This window comes from Erinaceus europaeus, chromosome 12 (assembly GCF_950295315.1).
Source record: "Erinaceus europaeus chromosome 12, mEriEur2.1, whole genome shotgun sequence".
Lineage (NCBI taxonomy): Eukaryota > Metazoa > Chordata > Mammalia > Eulipotyphla > Erinaceidae > Erinaceus > Erinaceus europaeus.
This window is the reverse complement of record NC_080173.1, coordinates 39,099,871-39,116,563: the sequence shown is the minus strand read 5'-3', so window position 1 is coordinate 39,116,563 and position 16,693 is coordinate 39,099,871. Positions and strand designations below refer to the sequence as shown.

The 16,693-nt window shown below is 40.2% G+C and overlaps 1 protein-coding gene and 1 pseudogene across 7 annotated transcripts in view; both read right to left on the bottom strand.

Moving 5' to 3' along the window:
• The window catches only part of AKAP10 (A-kinase anchoring protein 10), a 76,944-nt gene that overhangs the window by 16,705 nt on the left and 43,546 nt on the right, over positions 1 to 16,693 (bottom strand). For all 7 annotated transcript variants that reach the window (XR_009552988.1, XM_007526171.3, XM_060203170.1 and 4 more), the window contains 3 exons: positions 11,773 to 11,917; positions 7,030 to 7,203; positions 1,831 to 1,940 (listed from right to left, as the gene is read on the bottom strand). Coding sequence is in view for 6 of the 7 variants with exons in the window: in XM_007526171.3 (XP_007526233.2) it covers positions 1,831 to 1,940; positions 7,030 to 7,203; positions 11,773 to 11,917 (429 nt within the window). In the remaining variant the exon portion in view is untranslated. The remainder of the gene's footprint in view (positions 1 to 1,830; positions 1,941 to 7,029; positions 7,204 to 11,772; positions 11,918 to 16,693) is intronic.
• On the bottom strand, positions 16,506 to 16,638 carry LOC132542186 (U2 spliceosomal RNA; annotated as a pseudogene).

Genomic DNA, 16,693 nt, shown 5'->3' with positions numbered 1-16,693 from the left:
CTCTCTATCCAATAATAAATAAAAAAATATATATTTAAAAATAATTATACATGACAAATCTAACAGTAAGTTATGAAATTCCTAAATAGGAAATGAGGAAAATAAGCATTGATATGTGGTTAGAGGGAACATAGGTTTTATCTGTAAAACTGATGATTTATAATAAGTTGGTTTTATAGCTAAAAGAAAATTAAATTTTGTGTTGCATATATATTATTTCATTTCATGCAAAGTGAAAATACTATCATGATTTCATACATGGGTGTCAACATATCAACTGATACAATTTCATTTGACTTGAGAAGCATTTTATCAAAATATAAAACAAAACCAAACAAAAAAAAAACCACAGAAAGCTATATTTAAATATGAGAAAAATAATTATTTCTCTCTCTGACCCTTGTTGTGATAGGGCTGTGTGCATGTCTGCATGTGTGCTTTCACTGCTCTTGGGCCAATTCTTTTATTTCAGATAGAAACAGATGCATAACACAGCACTGGAGCTTCCCCTGTTGCTATGGCACTGCTGTATGCGCTGGGCTTCAATTCAGGGTGTGTGCTTGGCAAGGTATGTGCCCTAGAGGATGAGCTATTTTCTGGCCCTTTTCTGAACTCTTTCATATATTATTTAAAAAATACTTACTATGTACACAAAATAGAACTAAAACATCTTGCAACTGATAGATTTTTTAAAATTTTATTTGCTTTTTGCTTATTGTAATGTTTACTCTTTTTGTAAGCCATTTTTTATTTATGATTTTAGTGGCCTACAAAATTCTAAGATTACTGAGTGCAGTTCCACAATGCACCCACAAGGTTCTTTGCCTTCACTCTCCCAAGCACCATTGTCTTCATAGTCTTAGAGAGAGTTTGTTTGCTTCTGGCTTTATTTTATTTTTTGCAACTTCAACTGACAGACTTTCTTTCAGTCATCTTTGGGGCTCTAACGCTCCAGGTGACTTTTTCTGATAGCAACAGAGAGAAAAAAAGAGAAAGTAAAAGAGACCACAGAAACAAAGCTTCCTTCAATGTGGTGGGGACTGGGCTTAAACCTCAGTCTTGTACATGGCTAAGCAGTGCACACTATCCAAGTGAACTATTCTACTGACCAACTGACAAGCTTTAAGATGTTAAATAAGGATTCTTTTTTTAAATATGAATTCTTTAAGGATAAGTATCATTAAGAGTTAACTCCTTTAGGCCTATTGACTTCCATTTCTTAAAAGAAGAAATAAAGATAACTACCATGCTGACTGGCTGAAGTGTGCTTTCCAAAGACTATGTGGGCAGGCAGCTATTATTTACTTCAAAGTACTTCTAAGACTCTTTGATTTTCCAAATATCGTCACTTTCTGAGAAAAGCAGTTAACCATGTTGAAATATCCTTTTTATGGTACTATGGGAGTGCAGTTAGGGTCTATAACCAAGCCATCTTCAGGGAAAAGAAAATGACTTGATTACTGGACATGTGGCAAAGTTCAGGGAGTGACAGTTTGTTACAGGATAAAATAAACAACCAGCTTGATGGTGAAATACAAAGGAATAGCCTATAGCAAATGATATTGGCATCTTTTTACTATTTGTTTTTGCTTTTAAGACAGAGCTTTCAAATAACAAATGCATGAATCAAATGAAATGTATAAGAGAAGCCTAAAAATAACCTTGTAAAATGACATTCACCAATCTCATACATGGTGGTAATGAATGATGTTTATGGAGTGCTTAGTAACTACCTAGCAATGTTTTAACTTACTTTAATCTCACTTAAAAGGAAAAAAAGATGCAACATTTAGTATATCTGTAAAAGTTGTAGCCATGAACTAAGCTTACCCTGCATATGTACGCTGATATAAAGATTCAGGATCCAAACTGGCAGCATCCACAATTATTGCTTCATCAAAATTTTTCAGAATTTTAACACTGGCTTTCTTCACATTGGACTACAAAAGAAATGGTAAAATTAATAGCACATTTAGGATAACAACATTGCTAAAGTAATAATAGAAACACACTTGATGTCTATGACTAATAATATAAACTATAATTAAAGACACTAAGAAATACTCATGGGATGGCTCTCTATGTGTAGAGGGTACTTTTATTTTTCTCCCAACAAAATGATATGGTCATTGTTACTAAGATATCATACACACACACACACACTATACATAAATAAATACTGGCAAACCAGATATAGCAATATTTACCTTAGAAATACAAGTTATTTTTAAACATCAACAGCTAATGCAGCACATCACATCAACAGAGTAAAAACCAAAGAGCATTTGACAAAACCAAATAACCTTTTATGAAGAAAAAGTAAAATTAAACAAGTTATACTAGAGAGCTTCCTCAACTTGATAATGATTTGTGAAAACCCTACACCTAAAATCACAATGAATGATTAAAAGCTGAGAGCGGCAACACAAAAGAGGGCAGGAACAGCTATTCTCAATCTGATACAATAGACCTTAGAATAAATTTAAAAAGATAGGAGGGAGTCGGATGGTAGTACAATGGGTTAAAGCGCACGTGGCGCAAAACACGTGGTGTATGGATCCTGGTTCAAGCCCCCGGCTCCCTACCTGCAGGGGAGTCGCTTCACCAGTGGTGAAACAGGTCAGCAGTTGTCTCTCTTTCCTCCTCTCTGTCTTCCCCTCCTCTCTCCATTACTCTCTGCCCTATCCAACAACAACAATGGCATCAATAATAATAATGACCACAATAATAAAACAACAAGGGCAACAAAAATAAATAAATAAATAAATAAAAATTTTTAAAGATAGGGATGGACATTACTTAATGCTCAGAGGATCAGTTAATCAAGAGGTCTCAACGATTATTAACATCTATGCACCCAATGAGAGGCCATCAAATACATCAAACATCTACTGAAAGGGCTACAGCAATATATTAACAGTAACACAGTAATAGTAGGGGACTTCAACACCCCTTGGATGTTAGACCAGACACTATCAAATACTTAAGAGGAAAATACTGGAATAAGTCATTTCCATCTAAAGTTTAAAGGCATCTTCAATGAAACAAGTCCAATTACCACAACAACAACAAAAAAAATTGAACAATAAATACAAAGCAGAGCTTGGACTGGAACTGGTATATTGCACCAAAGGACTCTGTGGTGTGGTGGTGGGGAGGAGGGTTCAGGTCCTGGAACATGATGGCAGAGGAGGATCTAGAAGAGAGTTGAACTATTATGTGAAAAACTGAGAAATGTGAACAGGGGTAGATGGCATAATGGTTATACAGAGAGACTCTTATTCCTGAGGCTCCAAAGTCTCAGGTTCATGGTGAATTCACCTTCTTTACCCCATCTTGGATGGAGCTCAAGGATATCATGTTAAATGAAATAAGTCAGAAACAAAAGATGAATATGGGATGATCTCACTCATAGGCAGAAGTTCAAAAACAAGATCAGAAGGGAAAACTCTAAGCAGAACTTGGACTGTAGCTGGTATATTGCACCAAAGGAAAAGACTTTGGGGTGAGGGAAGGTTCAGGTCCTGAAGCATGATGGCAGAGGAGGACCTAGTGGGGGTTGTATTGTTATGCGGAAATGTTATGCAAGTACAAACATATGCATGTATTTTACTGTTGACTGTAAACCATTAATCCCCCAGTAAAGAAATTAAAAATTAAAGAAGAAAAGCTGAGAGCATTCCCGTTGAGTCAGGACTAAGATAAATATGCCTACTTCATCAACATGGCACTGAATTTTCTAGACTGAGCAGTTAAGCATGAAATAAAAAGTCAACAAAATTATCTTGAAAAAGAAGAACTATGTTGAAGAACTCTTACTTCCTGATTTCAACACTTATTCCAGAGCAAAAATTATGTTTGATCATTGCACACAATTTTCACACAAGAGAAAAAAAAAGTATATCCACACAGAAGCGTATGCAGTAGCACAATTCTATTAATTGTAATTCATAATAGTCAAAGGCAGAAAGATCCCAAATGTCCACCAATGGTGGTTAAGCAAAATGTGGTAACTTCTGTATAACCCTATTAGTTGTCCATGGTGAAGCAGTGCTGCAAGTGTCTTTCTTTCTCTCTCCCTGTCCCTCTTGATTTCTGGCTGTCTCTATTCAATAAATAAAGATAATAAAAAATTGAAAAAGAAACCCCAATATTATTAGTCCATAAAGAGGAATAAAGTTTTGACACACATTAATTGGGGATGAACCTTGAAAACATTTTATTGTGGTCAGAGGTAACCCAGTGGTAGGGTGTTGAACTTGCATTCATGAGGTCATTAGCTTCAATGCTGGCACTAGATATGCCAGAGTGATATGTAATCTCATAAAAATAAATAAATAAATAAGGGGGTTGGGCGGTAGCACAGCAGGTAAAACGCATGTGGCACAAAGCACAAGGACCAGTATAAGGATCCCAGTTCAAGCCCCTGGCTCCCCACCTGCAGGGGAGTTGCTTCATAGGCAGTGAAGCAGGTCTGCAGGTGTCTATCTTTCTCTCCCCCTCTCTGTCTTCCTCTTTTCTCTCCATTTTTCTCTGTCCTATCCAACAACAAATGCCATCAACAACAACAATAATAACCACAACAAAGCTACAACAAGGGCAACAAAAGGGGAAAAATGGCCTCCAGGAGCAGTGGATTCATGGTGTAGGCACCGAGCCCCAGCAATAACCCTGGAGGCAAAATGAGTGAATGAATGAATGAATGAATGAATGAATGAATGAATGAAATCTTTCTGGGGGCTGGGTGGTGGCGCACCTAATTAAGCACACAGGTTAGTATGTGCAAGGACCCAGGTGCGAGTTCCCAGTTCCCACCTGTAGGGGAAAGCTTCATAAGCAGTGAAGTAGTGCTGCAGGTGTCTCTCTCCCTATCTCCCCCTATCCTCTCAATTTCTGGCACTCTCTATCTGATAAATAATGATAATAAGAAAAAAAATTTTTTTTTAATCTTTCTTTGTTATCCATAGGATTTCACTACTCCTGGCTAACTTTTTCAGATAGAGACAGAAAGGCAGAGAGAAGGAAAGACAACATAGCATTAAAATGTTTTTCAAGGCAATGGGGGCCAGCCTCTTGATTTCTGGCTGTCTCTACCCAATAAATAAATAACAATAGTAAAAACATAAAAAAGAAAAGAAATGGAGGGAGGGTGGATATAGTAACTGGCATAAAACCTATAGAACACCTGCAGAAAGACACCAAAGGTCCAAGTGTTGAAAAGGATGGCAGAGAATGAATGCTATACCTATACCACCACAAGCCACCACAACCAGCACCAACATCAGGACCACTACCACCAAAAAGAAGATAAAAGAAAAGAAATGTAAAAGAATTGGATCTGTTACACAGTTCACCTGGATAGCATACTTGCTTTGCAATATGCACAACTCAGGTTACCCATGGTCCCCACCGTACTGGGAGAAGCTTGAGTGCTGTGGGAGTTTTCCCCTCTCTCTGCTTCTATTTGAAAAGTCAGCCCAGAGTGATGAAGCCCCAGTGACAACTAAAACAACAACAACAACAAAACAAAACAAATCCCACAATCTTAAAAAAAATTAAATTAATGAGTATCATGAATCAATATCATGTTTGCGTCATAAAGGTGCTAGAAAGAGGAGAGAAAAAGATTGAATTCTCATTTGAAATAGTAACCAAGAATTTTCCCCCAAACTAAAGGAGACAGGCCCTCAGAGATCCAGGAGGCTCTAAAAACTCCAAGGAAAATGAATCCAAACTTATGTTCACCAAGGCACAGCATAATTAAAATGGCAAAGGTTAAGGCAAAGAACCACCTATAAGGCAACTCCTATAAGACTATCGCTTATTCCTCAACAGAAACCCTAAAGAACAGCAAGGATCGGCAGACCACATTCAAAGTTTTGAATGGCAAAATGGTAAAGAACTCCACTGAAGCATACTATATCCAACTAGCAGCCAATCAGGTAGTTGCAGTCAAACAAGGCAATAAGTAAAGTCAAATGAAGACAAACCTTCAATCTTGGTCTACAGAACTGAATATATCAAAAGGTACTGGAGGAGGAGTGGGTTGCAGAAGTGGCTCAATGATCTTTGCTGGAGAGATATAGGTGTTTTGGTGGGGATGTGGTATGGTAACACATTTTGAAGGAGAAATTGTACTTCTAAAACATTTATAGTCCTGCAAACCCAGGTTACCTCAAAGACAAACAAGTCATTATTTTTTAAAAATATGGTAGCTACATCCAGCACATTACCTCCATTGTAATTTTGAGGAGAACCTCATTGATGGCAATAAGAGTTCCCCCCCCCCCTTCCTTCCTTTTATCCTTCAAGAGCACTGATCAGCTCTAGTTTTTTTTGGGGGGGGACTGAACCTAGGACTTTGGAGCCTCAGGCATGAGTCTCTTTGCATAATTATGCTATCTCCTCCTCCACCCCCCCCCTTTTTAACAGAGTTATCTGTCTTAGTTTTACAAATTAATACTTTTTTTTCCTCCAGGATTATCACTGGGGTTCAGTAGCAGCACTACAAGTTTACTGCTCCTGGCAGCCATTTTTTTCCATTTTATTTGATAGGACAGAGAAAAACTGAGAGGGGAGAGACAGAGGGAGAAAGAGAAAGACACCTGCAGACCTGCTTCACCACTTGTGAAGTGATACAGAGAAACAAAGAAGAATAGCAGAGCACTGTCAGCTCTGGCTTATGGTGGTGCTGTGGATTGAACCTGAGACCCTGGAGCCTCAGACATGAAAAGTATTTTACACAACCATTATGATGTCTACCATAATGTCTACCAGCCCCAAATGAAGTCTTTTTATCCAAGGCTCAGTGTAAAAGCAAAAAACAAGCAAACAAAAAAAATGTTACCTACTTGTGAACAGTGGCAAGAAAATTAACCATGCTACATGATATTGAACATATAGTGAACAACACTAGATAGGATATAAAGTTCTTGCACTGTCATTTCTGAAACTCATAAAAGAATCTGCTACTGGCATCTGAAGGGAACATACCTGTCCTTCTAATGTTAGAGGGAAATCAGTCAATACCTGAGAAGCTGGGCTGTTGGTGCCACCCGGGTGAGAGTCGTCAGGAAGGCCAACAGAACCAGGAGCAGTCAATGAAAAGCTTCCTCCGAGAAATTCATCCCCTCGAACAGAATGGATGAGATCATTCAAATATTTATAATAAAGGTTGCTGGACAAAAAGCCAGGCAAGAAGACCTGGAAGAGTGGAAAAGAATTATTCTAAGTTGAAGTCAAATGTAAACGGAAATTTTAGAAACAAAACTCTACCTATGTTAACTGGTAGGATTCTTCAACTAGCACAAACATTTTTTTTAACCTCAACAGTGTGTCCTGGAACCTCACCTCTCCAGAGCCCTGCCACATTAGGGGAAGATAGAAACACACTGGGGGTATGAATCTACCTGCCAATGTCCATGTCCAGCAGAGAAGCAATTATAGAAGCCAGAACTCCTACCTTCTGCAACCCCAAAACAACTTTGATCCATACCCCCAGTGGGGTAGAAGTGATAGGAGGAAGAGGATAAATAAGAGGGCTCTGACTCCAGCTTACCAAGACCCAGAGAGAGAGGAGGAAAAAGTGAGGTTCATTTGGATGTAGTAATAGTGTGATGGGTGGCTTGAAGGGGCAGAGAGGACTAAACCTGGAAGAGAAAGGGGGCAATTATGCACAACTAGAGACAGACAGGTGACCCATGTCTGCATCCTTGGGAGAACTGCTGTGGTTTGGGATTGGAGATTCAGAACACTGTATGGAATTATACCTCTGTTGACATCTAATTTTGTAAATCAATTATCAAAACACTAATAAAATGAAAAAAAAAGACAAAAAAATCTGTTTGTATATACATTATGCTATCTCCCCCACCCTCCCTATAGTGTAATCATTATTAAATCACTAATTAAAAAATAAAATAAATAATAGGAAAAAAGATACACGTTACTCAATACTGGTTACTCAATACTGGATTCTGGTTATTTTCAAATTAGTATTAATAAATGCCTATGAGTATATGAAAACTTTTAATACTTAGTATTTAAAAAATATTTGTATTTCATACTGTCAACTTTTCCTTCATAGCACTTAACACAATTGTAATTATGTATCTGTGTATAATTCCTATCCTCTTTATAGAGTAAGTTCCAGGAAGGCAGAACCTATATTCTTTTAATTTTTTTATTATAATTTATTTTCCTTTTTGTTGCCCTTGTTTTTTAATTATTGTTGATGTTGTTGTTATATAGGACAGACAGAAATGGAGAGAGGAGGGGAAGACAGAGAGGGGGAGAGAAACAGAGACACCTGCAGACCTGCTTCACTGTCTGTGAAGAGGGGAGTCGGGGGCTTGAACTGGGATCCTTACGCCAGTGCTTGCACTTTGCGCCATTTGCGCTTAACCTGCTGCACTACCACCCGACCCCTCGAACCTATGTTCTTTTTGTTTACTACTATAACACCAGTATATGTTTCTAGTATAGAAACATTCAAGTGTCAGTAAGCAAATCATACATGCCTTTCTGCCCATTTCTCTAATTTACAGTATTCTTACAATTTAAGTTCTTCACATACATATATTTATCTTATATGTATTTAATTTCTTTTCTTTAGCCACCAGGGTTATCACTAGGGCTAGGTGCCAGCACTATGAATCCACAACTCAAAGCAGCCTTTTTTCTTTAAATTATTATTTTTTATTTCTTTTTAAAATTATTATTATTATTATTATTTATTGGATAGAGACAGAAGTTGAAGGGGATGGAGAAGATCGTGAGGAAGAGAGACAGAGACACATCTTCACCACTTGCAAATATTTTCCCCTGCAGGTGCAGATCAAGGGCTTGAACCTTGGTCTTCACGCATTGTAACTCATGCACTCAACCAGATGTGCCACCACCCACTCCCCCCTTCACTCCATTCCTTCCTTCCTTTCTTTTTTCTATTTTATTTGATAGGAAAGAGAGAAATTGAGAGGGGAGGGGTATATAGAAAAACAGGTACCTGCAAATCTGTTTTACCACAAGTGAAGCTTCCCCCTGCAGATGGGGAGCGTGGGCTCAAAACCAGGTCCATGCAAATGGTAACATGTGCACTCAACCAGGTGTGCCATTGCCTGGCCCCAGTAAAATAAAAAATAAAAATATATTTATTGATTGATGAGGGAGAACCAGCACATTATTCTAACATATGTACAAACCTTGGACCTTATGCTTGCAAGTACGGCATGATACCTGCTACCCCACCCCCGGGATACTAGTAACAAGTGTTTTTACATCTTATTTGTCTCTGTATTTTAATTTTCTTTGTTACTCACAAAGTTTGCATTCTTTATAATATATAGATGTGCAACTTTTCCTTTAAGAGAAGAAAATATTTTAATCATGATAAAATCATTACCCCTGGACAATAGCTTCTACTCTTTTTTTTTTTAAGATGTAATTCTGTACTCCTGGAATTCAGATTTTATGTGTGGCACTATAACTGCTTAATTTTTTTCAATCTGCATACACATGACATTTATAAGCAATATAATCTCATATTAAGCACTTGAAATTTTTAATAATATCTGATCAAATGATTAGAATAAGTCACTCACAAATTTCTTTCTTTTTTTTTTCCTCCAGGGTTATTGCTGGGCTTGGTGCCTGTACCATGAATCCACAGCTCCTGGAGGCCATTTTTTCCCCCTTTTGTTGCCCTTGTTGTTGTAATCTCATTATGGTTATTATTATTGCCATCGTTGACGTTGTTCATTGTTGGGATAGGACAGAGAGAAATGGAGAGAGGAGGGAACGACAAAGAGGGGGAGAGAAAGATAGACACCTGCAGACCTGCTTCACCGCCTGTGAAGCGACTCCCCTGCAGGTGGGGAGCCGGGGGCTTGAACCGGGATCCTTATGCCGGTCTCTGTGCTTTGCGCCACATGGGCTTAACCCACTGTGTCACCACCCAACCCCCACAAATTTCAATACTTTATCACTAGTAAGGTATTAGTGAGGATTGGTGCTTTGCCATGTATGCAATTCAGGTTCAAGCCTGGATCTATTTCAGTATTGTGGTATCCTCTCCTTTTCTTTTTAAATAATTTATTTTTAATGAAAGAGATAAACAAAGAGAAAGATACAGGGAAAGAGAGACCAGAGTAAGACTTAGTTCTGGCTTACAGAGGTGCTGGGGATTGAACTTGGGACCTTAGGGTCTTGGGCATGAAAATCTTTTTGTATAACCGTTATGCTGTCTCCTCAACCCCAATCTTAGTTTACTTATTTCCCATTTATTTGTTGGACAGAGACAGATAAAAAATGAAACTGGAGGGGGAGAGAGGGAGGAAAGACACAGAGAGACATCTGCAGTCCTGATGACTCATAAAGTGACTCATAAAGCTTTCCCCTGAAGGTGAGGACCAGGGGCTTGAATCATAGTTGTTGTGTACTGCAAAGTGTATACTTGACCAGGTGTGCCACCGCCTGGCCCCTTAAGAGGTTTTTTTTTTTTTTTTACTTTTAATTTATTATTGGATAGAGAGAGAAATTGAGAGGGTGTTGGTAAGCTTCTAAATTCTGCTTCTAAGACCCCTTCTGTTGCATTGCTTGACGTTATAGTCTATTTTCATAATCATTGTTTTCATTGGTTTAATCCCCACTGGTTCGAGAGCTATTTTCCTTCTCCCCACCCCCTTATCCTATGTACTTCCTCTTCCTGACACTTCCGCCTCAGGAGACATAAAAGACAGAGCTTTCTAATGAAGAGAGATTAGAAGAGATTAGATTGTTGAACTGCATCCCCATCATCAATAAAGACTGAACTGCGTTCCCAGCTCAGCCATGAGTCCCTGGTCGTCTGTCTCCCGCCTGGCAAGCTAGCCCGGCAAGAGGGGAGGGGAAATAGAGAGGGAAGAAGAGAGAGAGAGAGATGCTTCACCACTTGTGGAACTTTCCCCCTGCAGGTGGGGACCAGGGACTTATTTGAACCTTCCATGTGCACTGTAATGTCAATGCTTAACCAGGTGTACAATTGCCTGGTCCCCCTTAGTCCCCTCTCTAACTTAAAAGTATTTAAAAAATAAAAATAAATAAAAAAAGGAAACTTAGTAGTGGTACCCTAATAACAAAACTAGTGCTAGTGTTCCAAGCCATGATAGATACTAGTGAAAACAGATGCTAAGCTAACTTGGCCCAATATTGCTATCCAGAAAGAAAAGGCAGTAGCAGTAATAATAATAAATATTTAAAATGTCTACTATGTGTGGGGTACTATGCTAGTAAATTCTCCATACATTTTACCTCATTTTCATCCTCAAATTAATTTTCAGATAATTATCCATACTAGAGGCATTTAACAGAGGAGAAAAAAAATGGGATTATTTTTTTAGTAACTGCCTGAGGTTACTCAGCCTCTAACAGTTAATAGCCTATACACCAACTTAGACTGAAACTCTGCTTTTATTCACTATATTGATTCATTTTTTAACTGTTCTGTTGCTTTTTTATTGTTGTTGTAGTTATTATTGTTATTATAGATGTCGTCATTGTTAGATAGGAGAGAAGTGGAGAGAGGAGGAAAAGACAGAGGGGGGAGAGAAATATAGACACCTGCAGACCTGCTTCACTGCCAGTGAAGCGACTCTCCTGCAAGTGGGAAGCCAGGGGCTCGAACCGGGATCCTTACACCGGTCCTTGTGCTTTGCACCATGTGCGTTTAACACTCTGTGCTATCACCCAACTCCCATTACTTTTATTTTTTTCATTATGTTTGAAGCTCTTAATTACCTTCTCCATGGTGGTCCAGGCCTGACGTAGTGGAGTTGTGAAACAGTTAGGGAGTGGCCCACCTTCCCTGCAGATATTGGACTCAATTTCTAATCTGACAACATCATCAAATCCAAGAGGATGTGTGGCTTGGAGAGAGAAGTACCTATGGTAGAAAGAAAGCCAAAGTAAAACCAAATTCCACTGTGAGTGTAAATAACATTTTTTCCCCCTCCAGGGTTATTGCTGGGCTCGGTGCCTGCACCATGAATCCTCAGCTCCTGGAGGCCATTTTTTCCCCTTTTTTGTTGCCCTTGTTGTTGTAGCCTCGTTGTAGTTATTATTATTGTCATTGTTGATGTTGTTCGTTGTTGGATAGGACAGAGAGAAATGGAGAGAGGAGGGGAAGACAGTGTCGTATGCTTTACATTGGTTTGTCCTAGCCCTCCCCCCGCCAAGAGAATTGGATCAGGCCTGCTAATTTCGCGGCCCGCTTGGCCCCGCCCCAGAGGAACCCCGGGAGAGGGTTCCTGAGTTCGAGAGTGACAGAGTTCCGGAGTTCCTGAGTTCGAGAGTTTCAGAGTTACAGAGTAAGAGAGAGTTCCAGTGTGTCAGAGTTTCAGAGGGTTCCCCAGTACGAGAGTTCCAGAGTTCCAGAGTTGGAGAGTTCCTGAGTTCCGGAGTTCGAGAGTTTCAGGGTTACAGAGTAAGAGAGAGTTCGAGAGTGCCAGAGTTTCAGAGTTCCCGAGTTACAGAGTAAGAGGGAGTGCTTGCGCGGCCGCAAAGAGACAGCAGAGTTCTGTTTGGTGATTAGTTTGTCTTAGTTTGTGAATCGTTGTTCCTGAATAAAGAAATACAGCTTCCCTGCCCAGCTGTTGTCTCCGTGTCTCTGTTACCCGCCGTGAAGCAAGCCAGCCCGGCAAGAGCATTCCGGAAATTTTAACAACAGACAGAGAGGGGGAGAGAAAGATAGACACCTGCAGACCTGCTTCATCGCCTGTGAAGCAACTCCCCTGCAGGTGGGGAGCCGGGGACTTGAACCAGGATCCTTACACTGGTCCCTGCGCCGCGCTTTGCGCCACATGCACTTAACCCACTGCACTACCACCTGACCCCTTTTTTTCTTTTTTTTTTTTTTTTTGTCTCCAGGGTTATTGCTGGGGCTCAGTGTCTACACTACGAATCCAATGCTTCTGGAGGCCATTTTTTCCCTTTTTGCCCTTGTTGTTTATCGTTGTTGTGGTTATTATTATTATTGTTGTCGTTGTTGGATAGGACAGAGAGAAACCGAGAGAGGAAGGAAAGACGGGGAGAGAAAGACAGATACCTGCAGACTTGCTTCACCGCCTATGAAGCAACTCCCCTGCAGGTGGGGAGCCAGGGGCCTGAACCAGGATCCTTTCTCCCATCCATGGACTTTGCGTCATATGCGCTTAACCTACTACGCTACTGCCCGGCCCCCTTAAATAACTTTTGGTACCTAGACCAAAGAATTTTCTATGTGGTTAGCTGATTTTGCAGACCTAAAGTTACAGGACTGAGTGATGACAGCCCTACTGCAAACTTATTTTCACCAGCCCAAAGATATCTAGGCCAACTTACTATCTTCCTATTTGATTTTTGAGGTCAGAAATCCTAATAAATAAACAAACAAATAAATCACACATATTTTACAGATAGTATCTGTTTGGGGTTTGGTAGAAATGGACTTTAAGTGGGTGAGGCCTGGTCACTTTCCTTAAGAGAGGCAATAATATTTCTGCACAGGGGGCTGAGCAGTAGTGCACGGGGTTAAATGCACATAGTGGGAAGCACAAGGACCGCACAAGGGAGCCCCCCCCACCACCACCCTGGCCCAGGCTTCCCAACTGTAGGGGTGTCACTTCACAAGTGGTGAAGCAGGTCTGCAGGTGTCTTTCTTTCTCCCTTCCTATACAACAAGAGCAGCAGCAGCAGCAACAATAATAATAACAGCAAAAACAGCAACAGGAAAAAGATGGCCACCAGGAGCAATGGATTCATAGTGCAGGCACTGAGCCCTAGCAATACCCCTGAAGGTGTAAAAAAAAAAAAAAAATCTCTGCATAAGCAGCTGGAAGGTAGGGCAGTGGATAAAGCACTGAACTCTCTCAAGCAGGAGGCCCCAAGTCCGATCCCTGGCAGCATATGTACCAGAGTGACACCTGTTTCTCCTTCTCTCATCCCATCTCAGTAATAAATAATACACACATTTTTCTGGGCCTTTGAAGCCTCAGGCATAAGAGTCTCTTTGTTTCTGTAACCCACAATGACCCTGGGTCCATACTCCCAGAGGGATAAAGAATGGGAAAGCTACCAGGGGAGGGGATGGGATATAGAGATCTGGTGGTGGGAACTGTGTGGAGTTGTACCCCTCCTATCCTACAGTTTTGTTAATGTTTCCATTTTTAAATAAATAGAGTCTCTTTGTATAACCATTGTGGTGTCTACTTTTGTCTTTAAATAAAAACCCAAAGATTTCTGCATAGGCTATAAGAACAAACCATCATGATGATGAGGGTATCATATATGAGAAGAAATTCGAAACAAAATGACACTAAAAGTATATGGATCTTATGTATCTGGATAGAATTGACAGGCCTTTCAGCCACCAAGCTGCAGATACTACCATGATGCCAACCTGACTTCCCTGGAAAGAGGACCTCATCAATGTACTCTGGAGTTCCCTCCCACCCCTACCCCCTTCCACCAACCAGGGAAAGATAGGGATAGGCTGGGAGTATGGATCGACCTGCTAACACCCATGTCTAGTGGGGAAGCAATTACAGAAGCCAGACCTCTCACTTTCTGCATGCCATAATGACCCTGGTGCCATGCTCCCAGAGGGATAGAATAGAAAAGCTTTCAAGGGAGGGGATGGGATACAGAGCTCTGGTGATGGAAACTGTGGAATTCTACCCCTCTTATCCTATGGTCCTGTTGATAATTTTTTATTTTATAAATAAATTAGTAACAATATATATTAAAGTAATTGTATGGGAAGTAAAACAAGTAACCAATGTGTTTTTTTATAACTTCATAGGATGTAATGTAATAATGTACAATAGTGCTCTGGCAAGGTAATTATGAACTGGACACCAAAAACACTAAAAGGAGAAAAAAATGTGTTGCTGTCTTTCAGTATTCTAACAGTTCCTTAATTCCTGTCTATGAACAAATATAGAAAGGTTAATGAGGTAACACTGAAAAATAAAAATAAGTAGGGACCAATAAAGTTAAATTTGACACAATGTACTTGACAAAAATGCCAGTGTCAGTTGGATGGTATACAATCAAGTTAATTTTTAAATAGTTCTCAATGTAAAAAAAGTATCCAGTGGGAAAGTAGAGTCTAATAAGCCAGAACACCTTACTATGCATTTATTTCGTTATAGCACAAAATCTTCTCTTGTACTGTCAGCTTTTTATTTGCCTCCAGGGTTATCGCTGGGGCTTGGTGCCTGCACAACAAATCCACTGCTCCTGGAGGCCACTTTTCCACTGTTGTTGTTGTTACTGTTATTGTTGGATAGGAGAGAGAGGAACTGAGAGGGGAAGACAGAGAGGGGGAGAGAAAGATAAGATGCCTGCAGACCTGCTTCACCGCTTGCAAAATGACCTCCCCTCCCTGCAGGTGGAGAGCCAGGGACTTGAACTGGGATCCCTGCGTTGATCCTTGTTACTTCGCACCATGCACATTTAACCTGGTGTGCTACCGTTTGCCCCCCCCAGCTTTCTTTTTAAAATAACCTTTTAATTTTTATATTTATTCATTTATTCCCTTTTATTGCCTTTGTTGTTTTATTGCTATAGTTATTATTGTTGTTGTCAATAGATAGGACAGAGAGAAATGGAGAGAGGAGGGGAAGACAGAGAGGAGGAAAGATAGACACCTGCAGACCTGCTTCACCACCTGTGAAGCGACTCCCCTGCAGGTGGCGAGTCAGGGGCTCGAACAGTAATCCTTATACTGGTCCTTGTGCTTTGCGCCACGTGCGCCTAACCTACTGCGCTACCACCCGACTCCCTTAATTTTTATTTTATTAGATAAGAGACAGAGAGAAGTCATGAGGGAACTATCAAGTGAGAGAAAGAGACACCTGCCTGCAGTACTGCTTCACTGCTTGGGAAGCTTTGCCCCTGCAGGTGAGGATCAGGGGCTTGAACCTATATGCCACTGTCCAGCCTGCCTGCCTTCCTTTCTTGCCAACAAGGTTATTAATGGGGCTTGGAGCCTGCACAAGGAATTCACTGCTTCCATTTTATTTATATATTTTTCCACTTGTATTTACTTATTTTTTATAGTCAGAGAGAAATTGGAAACTAGATAGAGAAGGATACCTGCAGCATTGTTTCATTGCTTGAGAAGCTTCCCCTATTCATGTGGGGACCAGTGGCTTGAACCCGGGTTCTTGCATATGGTAAAGTGTACTCTACCATGTGCTTCATCACCCAGCTCCTATCCGCATTTTCTTAACAAAAAGTGAGTTTACCATCTTCTTTTTTTTTTTATTTATTTAATTTATTTATTCCCTTTTCTCGCCCTTGTTGTTTTCTTGTTGTAGTTATTGTTGTTGTTATTGATGCCGTCCTTCTTGGATAGGACAGAGAGAAATGGAGAGAGGAGTGGAAGACAGAGAGGGGCAGAGAAAGACAGACACCTGCAGACCTGCTTCATCGCCTGTGAAGCGACTCTCCTGCAGGTGGGGAGCCGGGGGCTCGAACTGGGATCCTTCTACTGGTCCTTGCACTTTGCACCACATGCGCTTAACCTGCTGTGCTACCGCCCGACTCCCACACACATTATTTTTTATTAAACTAACGAGAACAGATACTACACTTGATCTTAGCCTAAAGCTGAGAAGGAAAACACACATTATTGTTGTTGTTGTTGTTATTGATGTCATTGTTGTTTGATAGGACA